At 41.3% G+C, this 17266-nt stretch overlaps 3 protein-coding genes across 3 annotated transcripts; 2 read left to right on the top strand and 1 right to left on the bottom strand.

Moving 5' to 3' along the window:
- Nucleotides 1-175: 175 nt before the first annotated feature.
- On the bottom strand, nucleotides 176-4680 carry fosl1a (FOS like 1, AP-1 transcription factor subunit a). The gene is made up of 4 exons (XM_079479308.1): nucleotides 4179-4680; nucleotides 3536-3793; nucleotides 2591-2698; nucleotides 176-2479 (listed from the first exon to the last, which is right to left on the bottom strand). Exons 1-4 carry the CDS (start codon nucleotides 4299-4301, stop codon nucleotides 1925-1927), a joined length of 1044 nt encoding a protein of 347 aa, XP_079335434.1. The 5' UTR covers nucleotides 4302-4680; the 3' UTR covers nucleotides 176-1924.
- Nucleotides 4681-9942: 5262 nt separating this feature from the next.
- On the top strand, nucleotides 9943-14261 carry yif1a (Yip1 interacting factor homolog A). Its single transcript, XM_079480025.1, has 9 exons — nucleotides 9943-10017; nucleotides 10272-10343; nucleotides 10716-10957; nucleotides 11105-11209; nucleotides 11463-11541; nucleotides 11689-11746; nucleotides 11928-12083; nucleotides 12188-12281; nucleotides 12567-14261. The coding sequence occupies exons 2-9, from the start codon at nucleotides 10313-10315 to the stop codon at nucleotides 12723-12725; spliced, it is 924 nt and encodes a 307-aa protein (XP_079336151.1). The 5' UTR covers nucleotides 9943-10017; nucleotides 10272-10312; the 3' UTR covers nucleotides 12726-14261.
- LOC306907710 (uncharacterized protein) lies at nucleotides 13600-17206 on the top strand. Its single transcript, XM_079480024.1, has 5 exons — nucleotides 13600-13806; nucleotides 14535-15135; nucleotides 15427-15548; nucleotides 15689-15744; nucleotides 16203-17206. Exons 2-5 carry the CDS (start codon nucleotides 14581-14583, stop codon nucleotides 16481-16483), a joined length of 1014 nt encoding a protein of 337 aa, XP_079336150.1. The 5' UTR covers nucleotides 13600-13806; nucleotides 14535-14580; the 3' UTR covers nucleotides 16484-17206.
- Nucleotides 17207-17266: the final 60 nt, after the last annotated feature.

Genomic DNA, 17266 nt, shown 5'->3' with positions numbered 1-17266 from the left:
AGGCCATTTGTTCTTAAATTCCAGAGTGTATGCTGTCAGGCAGCCGTCCTTGAGTGATATCATGCCAGTTGGGCCAAGGAAAGATGAATCATTTTAAGTGCCCCTAAAATTCATTTCTAACACCAAAACACAATTTCAGTGTTCATTCAGAGCAGAGCATCTTTTCTGTTATTTTGATCGGTTTCTCCAGTTCAGTTTTTTGCTAATAAAGCAAACAGAAGCAATATTTTTATTTACAATTTGGGAGAAATATTGTTAGTAGTTCACAGAATGAAACAAAAATGACCATTTTGCCTAAACACATGACTATAAATAGTCAATTTAAAACTGAAAATGGTCTTTCAAAACGTCTCTCAACTTTTTTCATGGCTGTATATCCAATTAATGTTGACACTTTTAAAGATATGATAGTCCAGATGTTTCACATCTAGTTTCATTCTGAAGGCAAATCTGTGGGGTATTGAACTTTCAAAGTTTCAGTGATGTCACCAGGACATCCTAGGAGGAAACAGTGCACTCTCTCCTCCTTTCCTCTTCGCACACAGTGTATCGAGAGGGACTCGCTTTCCAATATGTGCTTCAGTTGTGCCTTATTGTTCATCTGTTTTCGGAACCAATTATAGGTTACAACTGCATCTTTTTTTACACAAATTAATGAAAACCATACTATCAAGGTACCCAAGCAGTTTAGAAATTAGCTCAGAAATAAACCCTTTTTGCAAATTATTTCATTAGCAGCATATACTTTCAGTCTCTGTTTATTAGACATTAAATAGCATGCAACAGTTCTCGATATCAAAGAACAAGCATATCAGTATAAAGTGTAATTTCAAAAATATATTGTTTTCAAAAATAAATACAAATCTATACTTTTGTGGTCAAGCCTTGGCAGAGTCTTAACAAAGTGTACTTGGTTAAGCATAAAGTGTAGATCTTCATAAACTGGCCTGTGACATCATACATATTTGCTGCACTGTGCTGTGGAGTAACATTTTCAATTAACATGTAACTATGAAACCAGTGTAACGGTAAACGGTTTTTGAAGTGCACATTCCCAGTGTTATGTTGTGTTAAAAACAGGTAGACTGCATCCCTGCAGTTTCTTTAGAACTAGCTTATTCACAATAACATGTATAACTTCGTATTATTCAAAAACATTGAGTAACAAAACAAAAATAACTACATTCTGGGCGTGTACTGTATAACCCAATAATCTTTTTTTTACACTGTCTCTAATTGTGGCTCTGCCATTTCTTTATTTGTAAATAATAATAAATAACTTTCCCTTTGGAACACACTTTATAAAATCTGTTTAGCTAAAGTACACAAATCACATCCCTTCCTGAAGAGACTGATACCAATAGATCTGGGTTGTGCTAACAACAACTATCTGATCTAGATTGTGCTAACAATAACTATCTAGCTCACACAGCAAAAACAAAACAACTTACTACCAGGCCAGATATTTTACTGGAACAGTACCACCACCAACCGATCTAGCTATCTTGAAATAAATATGTGAAGTAAATGGATATTCCAATAATACTATAATGCTAATACAGTAAAATTTTAAGGCCTTTAAAAAGTCAGTCATTCTTTCAATGTTACATAACAGACAGTGATGAAATGCTTTCAGTTTTTCACACCATATGAAAGATTCTGTTACATTTACAAAAGATATGCATGTATGAATTACAACACCAAGCTACCTGGCCATTCCCTCCATCCGTCATAGGTCATATCATTATAACCCGATCTCACAAGATTGGTTTTATCAATTAATCTGAGCCTTTTAGAATACATTTGTGTTCCTTATACCTATTATTGAAATCAAACACAATACCGTACAAACATTCATTATTGTACTTGTTAAGCCTGTAAGGACACTTATGGACGAGTTGTTTCCAAAAGAGCAGATGAGTTATCAAAGAGTGAGGATGGTTGGTGAATTAAGAGAATGATCTGACTGATCGCCACTGCTGCTGCTACGACGGTGAGCAATGCTACACGGCTGCAGGTTTTGAGATTGGCTGGTACCGTGCTGAGAGGCAGATATGTATGATGAAGCGGCAGAGCTGGTATCTATTGAAGAAGAGGGATAGCTGAACATCAGACTGGCTGTAAAAGGTGTTAGAGAGGGAGTAGAGATGAGGATGGGGGTATGAAGAGGTTCAGATTCCATGGGTACGCTGGCAACAGATGGTGGAGGCGGGATGGTTATTTTGGGTTTGGGTTTATTAGGCTTAATGTGACTTTTAGATTTTTCAGAAGGTCCAGGAAGATCTGCGTCCACGGGCTCGATCTTGATTCCACTAAGAGCAGGGAGGTCAGTGTTGGAGTCAGAATCAGAGTCGGAGTCATGGACTTTGCAGATGGGTCTGTGGGCCTCGAGTACCAATTCTAGCTTCTCTTTTTCCTTCTGGAGATCACCGATCTCCTTCTGCAGAAGTGATTTTTCATCCTCCAGCTGGTCAGTTTCCTGGAAGGAAGAGATTATGAATTTAATTTAGGACTATGGTATCGAGTTAACTTTTCATTAAATTGTTCTCACAGTAAGCACAGTGTAAATGAAGAGAGAGGATCAGCTTACACTCTGCAATGTGTCAGTCAGTTCCCGTCGACGGTTCCTGCACTTGGCCGCAGCCATTTTGTTTCGTTCTCTTCTAATTCTGCGCCTCTCGAGCTCCTCGGAAGACAGCTGATAAAAAAGAAAGTCTACAATAAATTTACAATGACCACTTTGACAACCAAAATTTATTATAAAGCCTGACTTTAAAAACACAACTGCCTCCTTTAGATGACATTTTAAATGTCATATAATATTGTGGAAATACTGCCATCTAGTGGATGTGATTTTTAATTTAGCTTTAAACGCATCAGGAACTTTAGAATTAGAATTTCTTTCTGTTAATACACTCTTAACATTTTATTGATATTCAGTTAATTAATTTTATTGGGTTTTTTTACTTTATGTGTGCATCATATGCAGTTTTCTGCTCTAATTTTGATGAATCACCTGCAGACACCCTAGTGACTCAGGTATGAGTCATATGATTCTACTCCAGTGAATCACATGATATCCCATTTCCTGTTTTATTGTGTCACCCCCTAGTGCCAAAGACTTGGACGAATGAATCAGACAGATTTCAAGGGTTAATATTGGATGAGCATCTGCCATGTCTCCTCAAATTCATTAAGACTAGCTATTTTGTAAATAGCACCTATACAATGTATGTCCTATTCATACATATACCCAATCAACATTTTCATTGAGACACTTAAGTCATTCTACCAAACAAGCTTAACTGAGACCCTAACTACACGCCCTACAGGTATCAGTAAGATGTAAGTACACCCAGGTGGTCACTTATACACCTTTCCGCTCTGATTCTTCCACACTTTTCTTTCAAACTGTCTCGTGTCGAGAAGTTCAAGCGCAGGTGACCACGGTGACAAATCATGCTGTCATGGTCTGCCGCTACGAGTCACAAGGACTTGTTTGATTAAAGACCAGACCCACAGGCTGATTACTTACATGCTCATCAGTTCTGCTGCGTGTTGAGCTTCCAAACCCTGTAGGTGCTCTTATAACACCTGGTCGGGACAGATGTGAATGGGTGGGTTGATGATTCATGGATGGTACTCTCGGTGGAAGGGGGTAAGAGGGTCGCAGTCCCCGGGACGGCCCAGGGGTGCCCAGAAGGGAGGGCTGAAGCATCCATTGAAGGTCCTGGTTTGAAGTTATAGCATTGATACTGGGCACAAAATGACTGGATCCTGCCACAGAATACTTCTGGTTCAAAGAACAAGCGAAACCGAAAATGTGTTACTGTGTATTCATCATCATTGTAATAAAAAAGCATTGTTTTCAAATGGCAGAGGGTAAAAACAAAGCACATCACACTCATAATGTTTCGACACATACCACATTATTACCATCATTCTTTTCTCAATTATTTTCAAATGTTCTTCTATTCAAATAAGTGGGTCATCATCTTACATGAACAGTGAGTTTGTATTACAACTCAACTCAAATGGTACTTATTGGTAAAATAATACTAGCCATCTGTCCATGTGTATATAGCATAATAAATGAACGAATGGTGAAGTAATATTTATAATAAAAGAACATTAAACTTATAAACGTTCATGAGATATGTAAGATAAAAGATGCTCACCTGTTGTTGTTGAGATGTCACAGTGTTTGTCCTAGTGTTGGACGCAGAGCTCGATCCTGATCCAGAGCTGTTATCTGGGAAGGTCCGGTCGATTCCTCTGCCTAGATTTCCGTAGTTGTACATGTATGCCGTTAACCGTTCAATAATCCAACAAGAGTAAATTGACGAAATCCGTAAGTCTCTGCGTTATTGTTTCTCTGCGCGTCTGCTTTCACCACCGACCCTTCGTCCTTATATCAATGACAGCTCAAGCTCAATTCAAAAGCGAGTTAAAAATCCACCTTGTTGCGGGAACACGGTCGAATCCACCACCGTACGCTTAGGGGAGTTTAGAGGTACCTGTCCACGTTCATATTGCGAACGACTACAGAGAAAATGTTCAAATAACGTGTTATAATTTGTGAAATTAACTTCTATAATATTACAAGACTGCTGGATTTCTGTGTTCCCGAGAATATAAATAAGTGATGAAGAGCCACACAGTTGTCGCCCCTCCCAATTTACGGGAAATGGTGCGGCCAGCCTATTGAATGACGTACGGTCACATGGAAGATGACGTACATGACCATATTTGGTTTTTTCCGGGAACTCCTTGACTAAGCCAGTCATAGCTGCTTTATTACAGCTTTGAATCGAAACTTACACTAGACTGATCTTGTTGTTATTTTATTTATTGAGTCTTTTAGCTAGACAAACTTGCTGAACACATTTTTCATACACTTCCATCCGGTTTTAGCTTAACATCTAGTAAGCAGTATTTGTTTTAAATTGACTTGGTCATGCTTTCCAATTCAAGTACTTGTTTGATGAGTAAATAGGAAAGTGGTTGGTCTTTAATTCTACTGAGGTTTCAGCCCATTCCAGTGGAGACCACATTAGAGTGTTGTAAAGTGAAACGATGCCATGAATGAATGAGGGGTCATGAAACTATTTTTACTGGTTCACACTATTTAGCTAAATCATCCTTACAGCTATAAAATAGGAAATGATTCAACGCGAGTAGACATGCACTATGGTATATTTTGAGTGCTAATTTTTTGTACAGAAAGATTACTATAAGTGAGCTTTATCAGTTTACACACGACAAAACTTTATTAAATGGTATTTTCATTCTCCATGCTCTGTCTGTCACGTCTGCTTCTTTTCAGCATCGTGAGTCATTTTTGATCAGCTCAGAATGTGGTTGTACTCGGAACATTTTGTTTGTGAATTTACTTTTGTAAAAATGAAACCACAAGGGTTAGATAGGCTATCATCTATTTCCTAACTTGTTTGAGGATTAGTTCACTTCCTTGGGATGTCACTGTTCCCTTTGTCATACTTCTCCAACTTTTGAAATGATATTACCGTTGCATATTTGACCTCTGCTTGCCAGATCTGGTTGTAACCAGAGAATTAGTGCAATATCAAATGAATTATGACCTAAGATGTATGGAATGTTGTGATGACACGCCTCATGCAATTCTCTGGAACATGCCTTGACATGTGCAACAAGGTGCATCTCAGCCAATTAGATGGGACCTGAGGTTACTAAAGGGTTTGGTACAAATATATGCAATCAATGTTGCGTGTAATGGACACTAAATTATGGCACTCCCCACTTAATATCACACCTAAGCCAAATATGTAAAACATTTGAAACAATTTAGCTATTTATCCATCATTTAACCATCTTTTTATGGCTGATAATGAGGTACAGTGCTTATTATTTGCACACACTGTGGATTAAGTATAATTAATCGCCTGTTTTCTTTTATTTAGGTCTAGTACATACAGAGTGAGAAAGAAGAAAAATATGTCTTTATAAATTTAATTTCATTTAGGTGAGAGTTTGAGAGCGAACAGGTCCTAGGCGACGGGTCAGACTAAGAGTGGTTCAAAAACCCCTTATGATGTTGAATATAACAAGGACCGTGACGTCACCCGGTATGGCGCAACCGTGGCACCACCCTGGAGCCAGGCCCGGGGTCGGTGCTCGTATGCGAGCGCCTGGTGGCCGGGCTTTTCTCCACAGGGTCCGGCCGGGCTCAGCCCGAGGAGCGACGTGGGGCCGCCTTCCCGTGGGCTCACCATGTGCGGGAGGGACCATAGGGGGTCGGTGCGTAGTGGATCGGGCGGCAGTCGGAGGAGAGTGCCTCGACAGCCCGATCCCTGGACACGGAAGCTAGCTCTAGGGATGTGGAACGTCACCTCGCTGGCGGGGAAGGAGCCTGAGATGGTGCGTGAGGTTGAGAGGTTCCGACTAGAGATAGTCGGGATCACCTCTACGCATGGCTTGGGCTCTGGAACCACACTCCTCGAGAGAGGATGGACACTTCATCACTTTGGAGTTGCCCATGGGGAGAGGCGGCGGGCTGGTGTGGGTCTGCTTATAGCCCCCCAGCTCTCCCGCCATGTGTTGGAGTTTACCCCGGTGAACGAGAGGGTCGTTTTCCTACGGCTACGGGTCGGGGTTAGGTCTCTCACTGTTGTTTGTGCCTACGGGCTGAACGGCAGTGCAGAGTACCCGACCTTCTTGGAGTCTCTGGGAGGGGTGCTGGAAAGTACTCCGACTGGGGACTCCGTCGTCCTACTGGGGGACTTCAACGCCCATGTCGGCAATGACAGTGACACCTGGAGGGGCGTGATTGGGAGGAACGGCCCCCCTGATCTGAACCCGAGCGGTGTTCAGTTATTGGACTTCTGTGCTAGTCACAGTTTGTCTATAACGAACACCATGTTCAAGCATAAGGGTGTCCATCAGTGCACGTGGCACCAGGACACCCTAGGCCGCAGGTCGATGATCGACTTTGTGGTCATTTCATCTGACCTGCGACCATATGTTTTGGACACTCGGGTTAAGAGAGGGGCGGAGCTGTCAACTGATCACCACCTGGTGGTGAGTTGGATCCGATGGCAGGAGAGGAAGCTGGACAGACTCGGCAGACCCAAACGTACTGTAAGGGTCTGCTGGGAACGCCTGGCCGAGTCTCCTGTCACAGAAATCTTTAACTCCCACCTCCGGCAGAGCTTCAACCAGATCCCGAGGGAGGCTGGAGACATTGAGTCCGAGTGGACCATGTTCTCCGCCTCCATTGTCGAAGCGGCCACTCGGAGCTGTGGCCGTAAAGTCTCCGGTGCCTGTCGAGGCGGGAATCCCCGAACCCGGTGGTGGACACCGGAAGTAAGGGAAACCGTCAAGCTGAAGAAGGAGTCTTATCGGGCCTGGTTGGCTTGTGGGACTCCTGAGGCAGCTGACAGGTACCGGCAGGCCAAGCGGACTGCTGCCCGGGTGGTTGTGGAGGCAAAAACTCGGGCCTGGGAGGAGTTTGGTGAGGCCATGGAGAAGGACTATCGACTGGCCTCGAAGAGATTCTGGCAAACCGTCCGGCGCCTCAGGAGAGGGAAACAGTGCCCTACCAATGCTGTTTACAGTGGAGGTGGGAGGCTGTTGACCTCAACTGGGGATGTCGTCGGACGGTGGAAGGAGTACTTCGAGGATCTCCTCAATCCCACCGTCACGTCCTCCATTGAGGAAGCAGAAGCTGAGGGCTCAGAGGTGGAGTCGTCCATCACCCAAGCCGAAGTCACTGAGGTAGTCAAGAAACTCCTCAGTGGCAAGGCAGAAGGGGTGGATGAGATTCGCCCTGAGTACCTCAAGTCTCTGGATGTTGTGGGGCTGTCTTGGCTGACACGCCTCTGCAGCATCGCGTGGCGGTCGGGAACAGTGCCTCTGGGATGGCAGACCGGGGTGGTGGTCCCTCTTTTTAAGAAGGGGGACCGGAGGGTGTGTTCCAACTACAGGGGGATCACACTTCTCAGCCTTCACGGGAAAGTCTATGCCAGGGTACTGGAGAGGAGAATACGGCCGATAGTAGAACCTCGGATTCAGGAGGAACAGTGTGGTTTTCGTCCAGGCCGTGGAACGCTGGACCAGCTCTACACCCTCTACAGGGTGCTGGAGGGTTCATGGGAGTTTGCTCAACCAATCCACATGTGTTTTGTGGATTTGGAGAAGGCATTCGACTGTGTCCCTCGTGGCATCCTGTGGAGGGTGCTTCGGGAGTATGGGGTTTGTGGTCCTTTGCTAAGGGCTGTCAGGTCCCTGTACGGCCGAAGCAGGAGCTTGGTTCGCATTGCCGGCAGTAAGTCGGACTTGTTCCCAGTGCATGTCGGACTCCGGCAGGTCTGCCCTTTGTCACCGGTTCTGTTCGTAATTTTTATGGACAGAATTTCTAGGCGCAGCCAGGGGCCGGAGGGTGTCAGGTTTGGGGACGACACGATCTCGTCTCTGCTATTTGCGGATGATGTTGTCGTGTTGGCCCCTTCAAACCAGGACCTTCAGCATGCACTGGGACGGTTTACAGCAGAGTGTGAAGCAGCTGGAATGAAAATCAGTACCTCCAAATCCGAGGCCATGGTCCTCAGTCGGTAAAAGGTGGCTTGCCCACTCTAGGTTGGTGGAGAGTTCCTTCCTCAAGTGGAGGAGTTTAAGTATCTCGGGGTCTTGTTCACGAGTGAGGGAAGGATGGAACGGGAGATTGACAGACGGATCGTTGCAGCTTCTGCAGTAATGCGGTCGATGTACCGGTCCGTCGTGGTGAAGAAAGAGCTGAGCCGCAAGGCGAAGCTCTCAATTTACCGGTCAATCTACGTTCCTACTCTCACCTATGGTCATGAGCTTTGGGTCATGACCGAAAGGACAAGATCCCGGATACAGGCGGCTGAAATGAGCTTCCTCTGCAGGGTGGCTGGGCGATCCCTTAGAGATAGGGTGAGAAGCTCGGTCACCCGGGAGGAGCTCGGAGTAGAGCCGCTGCTCCTCCACATCGAGAGGGGTCAGCTGAGGTGTCTTGGGCATCTGTTACGGATGCCTACTGGACGCCTTCCCAGGAAGGTGCTCCGGGCCCGTCCGACCGGGAAGAGACCCTGGGAAAGACCTAGGACACACTGGTGGGACTATGTCTCCCGGCTGGCCTGGGAACGACTCGGTGTCCCCCCGGAAGAGCTAGAGGAAGTGTCTAGGGTGAGGGATGTCTTGGCATCTCTGCTTAGACTGCTGCCCCCGCGACCCGGCCCCGGATAAGCGGTAGAAAATGGATGGATGGAGTAAAAGTGAAACTATTTTTAAAAGAAATGAACCATAATATAATATGCATACATCATGTAAGTATCTATTTTGGATTTGTAAATAACATCGCTCTCATATAAATCATGGACAAGAACTCTATTTTTTATTAACAACAAAGAAAGTTCTTTACAAACATTAGTGTATACAATGAAATACAACATGAATATGACAACAATTTGCACAGTAGGGGGCTATTGTTAATTTACATGAAAATATCAAAGCATTAACAAATTTTCAATGTTTTAATTGCTTTTTGCTTGAATCAATATAAAGCTCAGTTTCTTTCTTGAATAAGGTAAAACTGTTTTTTACAGGAAAATTTACATTTATGAACATAAAATTTTGCCAATAAAAGAATACAATTAATTATATAAATAAAATTTGTTTCCGAAACAACATAAATTGGTCATAAATGCTTCTTGTGACAAGATCAAATACATTTTGCCAAAATGGTCTTATGGGCAGTGCCGGAATAAGTGAACCACAGTTTCAGGGCAACTGGACAAGAACTCAATAACCGCACTATGTTTGTGTTTTTTACGTCATAAAATACGTAGTACCTTTTTTCTGATTGTCTGTGTCTACAGCCAGTCGTAACGTAGGAGCGCCGTCACGTAATCGTGGTTTTAACCAATGCAATCGTGATGTTTCGTTTCTCTGCCACGCAGGCACATTTCTCATCAGCCAATGAAAATCAAGCGAGGTGGGCTTAAGGGTGAAGGCGTACCTGTGAGTACATGCTAGCACTCGAATTTACTTAGAAATGAATATTTTAAACTCATATTTTAAACGACTGCCGATCGCGTATATCCACATTAGATTATATGCAATTTTAATGACTTATGCGCTACATTCAATAATATTGTGACACGTAATGTTGGTCATATCTTAGAGTAGCCACATAGCAAGCTAGTATGTTATTAGTCTTATGCTGGTATCAGAAATAATATATTAGTGGTGAAATTTACTTTATTGAATTGCAGGTTTATTCGGTGGTTGTCAAGTTGTGAAAGTGGGAGAGAAGATGGATTTTCAACATCATGGAAACCGGGCAAGTACGTTGAAACAAAGCGCCGAGAGATTGCTGTGCTTATCTGACATACCTGGGCAACATATTGTACTTTAAAAGCATCAGATGTTTTTATGATGAGTGGCACCACAGTACGATGCAGATAGTAGAGCAACAGATATCTTAGCTTGATGACGTTTTGTGTAAAATACTTGACCACATGCAATTATCTTAGTAGGTGCCACGTCACAGACAAATTGAAGCAAGCCACAAATGAAAACAAATGTTCTAAATCGTAGTATTTGTGAGACAAATAGGGATTTCAGTGAATATGTAGTATTTTATGCAAGATATCATTTCCTTAAATCAGTCATTTCTCTTTGGAAGTCTGTTCGGTAAATATCTGTGTTATCTGCAGCAAAACCCAGAGCCAGAGCATCCCCACCTACCGGAGGTCCACTTCTTTTTGATGACACCAGTTCTGGCCCTCAACCCGTGAACAACCAAAACTACTATGATTCAGGTTATAATATGGCAGGTGCACCCACGGGAGGACAAGAACCCGGAGTAAGCAACCTGTTTGCAGATCCAATGGCCAATGCTGCCATGATGTACGGCTCATCACTTGCCAATCAAGGCAAGGATATTGTAAACAAAGAGGTGAGATGGAATGTTTAACTTGTTGAGAAGGTATAGAAAAATGTCATAATGGTGCAGACCCAGTTAACACTTTAGGTACATTACTGTATAGTTCTAGGTTGTTTTGTTGTGTAAGTAATTTTGTCCTTCCTGTTATCTTTTCTGCAGATTAGCCGATTCATGTCGATGAACAAGTTGAAGCATTTCTTTGCAGTTGATACCAAATATGTTATGAAGAAACTGCTGCTTCTCATGTTCCCATATACACATCAGGTATATATTCAAAGGGTTTGGGATTTTTTTAAATAATTGTTTAATTTCAACCAGTTCAATTTAGGTCTGCCGATAACAATAAATCATACTAAATATCTTTAAATATTAAATGTCTGTGTCTGGTTACTGTAACTAAAAGTTACTGTGATTTAAAAGTCACATTTGTCCTGCATTACCCACTCATGTGTTTCAGATTTATTGAAAAGATTTTGTCAGCAAAAATACTTGATATTCATTATATTTTTATTATCAGGACTGGGAAGTGCGTTACCATAGAGACACTCCTCTCACACCGCGTTGTGATGTCAATGCTCCAGATCTCTACATACCTAGTAACTCTTATTTCTTATTTATGAACAACGTGATAAATGGCTCTACTGATAGTTATTAATAATATTAGTAAATAACCATCTCAAAAAACATTATTTTTATGTTTTATGATTATGTATTGCTGATATAAAATAATTTTCCCCATCTAGCAATGTCTTTCATCACCTATATTTTACTGGCTGGAATAGCTTTAGGAATTCAGAAACGGTAAGTAAAAATTATTGTTTGGGAGAAGGACTAATAGAAGAATTGTTTGTCTGTTAAAAAGGTTGGAACAAAATAAAAAGAGCACATTCACACATAAAAGTAATAAAAACAAAATGCATTCCCATAATCTTATTAATTATTGAAGTCATAAGTGTGCTGTATCATTTCTCTTCATTGTCAGGTTCAGTCCCGAGGTTCTGGGGTTGTGTGCAAGCACAGCTCTGGTTTGGATCATCATTGAGGTTCTTGCAATGTTGTTTAGTCTTTACTTGCTCACAGTTCACACAGATCTCTCAACGTTTGATCTTATTGCCTACAGTGGATACAAATATGTGGGGTATGTTTCGTAGTTGTGTTCTGTCTGTAAGAGCTGTATTTGTATACTGGTCATTTGTTTTTAAGCAGCACTAATCAAGGTTTGATTTTCTTTCTGTTTTTTAGGATGATTTTCACAGTTTTGTGTGGATTGCTGTTTGGTAGTGATGGCTACTTTGTTGCTCTTGCTTGGTCTTCTTGCGCCCTGATGTTTTTTATTGTGAGTATTTCTATGAGGTTTCTTTAGAAGGTGTGGCCTTTGTTTAAGGTTTAAAAACTAATAGATTTAATATCTATTTCCTATTTTAAACTTTTTGAATGTGTTCAAAGGGATGAAAACTAAAGTGTCATATCTTATATTTTTTTGTCATTATATTAACCATTACAGACTAAAGAAGTTGATAGTTTACTAAGCGTGAACATGATATTTTCATAGTTCATTTAACAATGTTATTTCAATGCGTATTTTAAGAGCAGTATATTTTGTAAATATTTTTTTCTCTAGGTGCGTTCTCTGAAAATGAAGATCTTGTCTTCGATCTCAGCAGACTCCATTGGTGCAGGATCGAGTGTAAAGCCTCGCTTTCGCTTGTACATTACAGTGGCTTCTGCTGCCTTTCAGCCAATCATCATTTACTGGCTCACCTCTCATTTGGTCAGATGACCTAAAGTGTATTTATACTCCATGGAAATGAACTTAAAAATGACTTAAAGCAATGCTGGACGGGACTGGACGCAACCTCGATATTTTGGCATCGGTACAAAAAACTGACCTATGAAAATGCTCGGGATGGACACCACAACGGTCTCTTATATTGGCTCTATCTGCATTTGCAGATTAAATGTTAAAAAACATTCAAATGTTAAAAATTATTTTTACTGGATTGTGTTTTGCCGTCTTCACGTGGAGGTGGTTCGAAAATAACAGATGGATTGTTTGAGCCCTCACCACGACTTCACCATGCTGCTTGAGTGACACAAAATCCTGACTCCTTTTTAAGAGGCATGCTAATGTATCTGCCCTATGTGGTGATTTTTGTTTGATGTGTAATTGGTGAACACATGGTCAACTCAAGTGTCCTTCCCTTTTGCTTCTCTGTGCATGAACAGCAGTGTTCTTTATAGCTAAATAAATTCCATAATATAGAATTTTATAATCTGTTTCAGCGCAGTTTTTTTATTATTTTACTACTAGGTTTAATTCAATGTATCATGCGTGTGCTATATTCATCTGTTCGTTTCCTTTGCGCCTTCTCCTACCATCCCACAAGTGTTTTTGCACAACATCTGTACAACAAAGCAGTTAGGTTTCATGTTACATTTGTCGGGTTTAGGAATTTAACGATTTGTTGTTTCCTGATATGTATTGCATTTGCAGTTAGGTGCTTTAAACACGGGGTTAAACGACGCATGTAAAATGAAGATAAATGCATTCCAATGTAAAATATAAGCGCACATAGCAAGTTTCAAGAGGTGTTGCGCGTTAAAACTGAACGCGTTTCAGCCACCTATAGATCTTTCAGCCCAGCGCGAGTGTTTCTTTAAGGAGGGGTCGAGCCGGCTGCAACGCGTCCTTCTGGTTTCCAAGGAAACGTGAGAAAGGACACAACGCAGACAGGAGCGGGATACTGTGATACACAGCACTTGCTTTTAAAGACATTTCAGCACTTTTTTTGCGAAACTTTTAATCTGTACGAGTTCAGAGTTGGAGGTTAATCGTTGTAAATTCATACGTTCCTGTTTGGGTAAGTTTTTCGCTCGTTTTGATCTTTTGTCATGACATAAAAGGTCCACGCGAGAATGAATGCTTGGGTTATTATTCCAAATGTAACCTAATATTCTTGCGCCATTTTCTCAGGTGTATGGACCATGTGGCTTTCTGTGTTAATGTTTGCAGTTGTCGAATCTTATATTTTTAAATCGGTATATTTAATTGCAGTTTATGCACTTCTGTATCATATTCCTGTGTTAGTTTAGTACAGACTGAATTTGTATATTATGACTTGGTTGGTTGGCTTTCTCAATCGTTTACTTTAATCATTTACTAACTTACTTGTGCTCTCTGTATGGTGAATTTGGAAAGGAATGTGACTTCTGTGGGAGGGGAGTGATTTGCAGCAACATGCACTTTTTTTCGTGTAATTTTGTAAGGCAGTATTCCTTGTAAATCTGGCTTCTAAAATAAAAAGCGTTGAAGTTTAAATGGAAAAGTCTAGCAGACTTTTAGACCTATGTCCTTCGCTGTCCTTCTAAAACCAGGAAATGGAAAAAACACTGAACTTTTTTAATGTTAAAACACTATGTTGTCAAAGTTGACAAGGACAATACTTGTATTTGCAAAGCCCAATGACAAACATAAAGGGTGACTAATAATGATTTATGCCAAAAAAGGTTTCAGAAGAACAGCAGCGATTGTCGTATACTCATAGACACATACTTGTACATTTGTGTTCTAAGCTTGCTATTTCTACAGTTCAACAGGTGAATGTGTGGACCTGTTAGCTGCAGCGAGAAGACAGATGGAGAAAAACACACAAGCGCTGCCACCCCATTATCCTCCGCACACCCCCAGAAATCATCCAGAGTCCCTGTCTGTATCGCCCTCACTTCCACAGCCTGCTTCTCTTCCACTCTCCCCAACCACCCCCTGTCCTTCCATCCCCTCCTCCTATCTCCACTCCTCATCAACCCCTCAGGTATTTGGAGGGTCACACTGCCTTAGTCCCTTCACAGCATCTGATCAGGATGACCTGACCTGCCTTAGCTGGCTGCATCAAAGAGGGAACCTCTTGCCCCTGCAGCCCCTGCCCAGAGTCAGCGCACAGACCCTAGACCCCATTCCTGCCCAGTCACTGCCTGCCTGCCCCGCTAAGCCCCCGTACTCTTTTAGTAGTCTCATCTTCCTGGCAATTGAAGACTCACCAGAGAAGAGACTGCCTGTGAAAGGCATTTATGAGTGGATTGTGGACAACTTCCCCTATTACAGAGATGCTTCGGGTGGTTGGAGGAACTCTGTTCGCCACAATCTGTCCTTGAGCAAGAGTTTTCAACGAATACATCGTGACAAGAGTCAAGTACGTCAGTCCACTGTTCTTCCAATGATTGTGTAATAGTTCATCTAAATGCGTCATTGCTGATTTACTCTCTAATCTGACTATATCTGTTGACTAAATATGTCAATAAAGTCAATAAGTAGGCTACCGACATTGTTCAAAATATCTGTTCTGCAGAAGAAAGAAAGTCATACAGGTTTTTCATTTGCAATGACATGAGGGTGAATAAATGAGAAATAAAGATTACTCAATGATATTCTGACATAACTTTATTGCCTATTTAAATAAATATTCCTATGTTTTGTGTTCTAGTCGGTTGGAAAAGGCTCCTTGTGGCGTGTTTGTCCAGAGTATCGTCCAGCCCTTCTGGAGGTTCTTCGAAAAACACATTATTGTCATCGTACCAACAGCAACTTGTTGAACAATACTGTTTTGTGAGTTTTTGTTATTTGCTTTCAATACACAATCTTACTTGTGCTATTTAATAATGGATTGTCTGATTTAATATTCATGAAGGGACAGATAACTGCTTCCTTGTATGATATTGAGTCTGTCTTCTTTGCATTTTGAACAGGTTGGAGGCATCTAATAACGGGCAGATTTGTGATAATGACAACTTAGAAATATCAGGTCAGTCGCAATGAAAGTATACCACAGAATAATATAGAGAACAGAGTTCATGCGTAAAGTTTCGAAAATGTATATAATTTAGCACCAGCATCTTTAGGTTTTGCCTGATCTTTTGCTAGCCTTCATTCTCTTTTTATGGAAAGGAGTACTATGTTTGTGAGCTGTTGTCTTGGTAACAGCCGGACATTACTCTGGCAACCTATAGCCACAGCGATGTGATGGTATAGGTCTCTTTTTGTGAGGTTGTTTTGTTTTACAATACGGTTAGTAGTGTAAACTAATTTTTAATGTAAATTCACTTCTATTGCTTCTATTTTCAATGTCTAAAAGTAAAAATACAATAGTGAGCATTTATATAAATTTGAAAACTATATCGTTATATATACAGCTGACAATTCTGGTCTGGGTTAATTGTATACTGTGATTCTTAACTACACAATTCTCATCATTTTCCTCAGATCTCGACTCTCTGTCTTCAAACCCACCATATTCTTTGACTCCTGATCACGAGGAGCTGGTCCCCATGGACTCTGTAGAACTTACAGAGGATTCAGAGAAGGATCCGTTGGCAGATAGTGGCTACATTGAGTTTCACTATTATCAGTGTCAGCAGTATCAGTACTTGGTTCTTCCAGGAGACACCGAGTTGGACCTGGAGACAGTTGAGATACTGCAGCTTGACGCAGAGGCTCAGGAGGCTGCAGGGTCACTACTTGATCTAGCAGGGGGAAACCATTGAGACGGATATTTGTATATGCTATGTACCAGCAAGAAAGGTTAATATTGAAATAGGTCCACTGTGGAAGGTCTTGAAAATCTTTGGCTTGATGTACTATTGTCACTTTATAACTGCCTGAACTTCTATTCACTGTCATTAAAGGTGCAACACAAGCTTACTCAAATAATGTAACGATTTTAAGACGTATAGGGACTAACTTACAGCACTGTGGGGAATCATGTGGGGCTTATTCTTGCTCTCAGTGTATTGAAACCTTTGATAAAAGCATCTTGAAGATGACAAAATATTTGTCAGAAAAAAACGTAAATATTTATTGTTTATTGTCATGTCTGACAAGTGATATTTAATGCACTTCCACGCCATTGTTCATTAAGTCATACGTTTGATTTGAACTGTATTCTAGATTGGCATTAGAGAGCTCTGATGTGCTTTTGAAACATTTTTTACAATACAACGTGGTTCACAAATCTGAACATTTTAAAGTATTATTGAGACAAACTGCCAGCTGTTATTTGGGTGTATGAAAAGATTAATAACATTTGTCTTGTTTCTTATTATCATGCTGAAGCATTTAGATTTCTGTGTAGTGTAATGCATGTAATTTTTGCTTTATTACTGTGTTTCTTTTTTTAGTCTAGTCTGTTCAAGAGATTGACAGTAAATTACACTGTGACCCCATTTACTTACTAAATTTAATTTAGCAATAAAGTACTGAATTCTTACAACAAAACGTTTGTTTGATTTAATAAGTCCACTATATCATTAATTTTAATGGGCACCATG

The sequence above is a fragment of the Barbatula barbatula genome (genome assembly GCF_947034865.1).
Source record: "Barbatula barbatula genome assembly, chromosome: 18".
Taxonomy (NCBI): Eukaryota; Metazoa; Chordata; class Actinopteri; order Cypriniformes; family Nemacheilidae; genus Barbatula; species Barbatula barbatula.
This window is presented reverse-complemented; position numbering and strand designations above follow the sequence as displayed.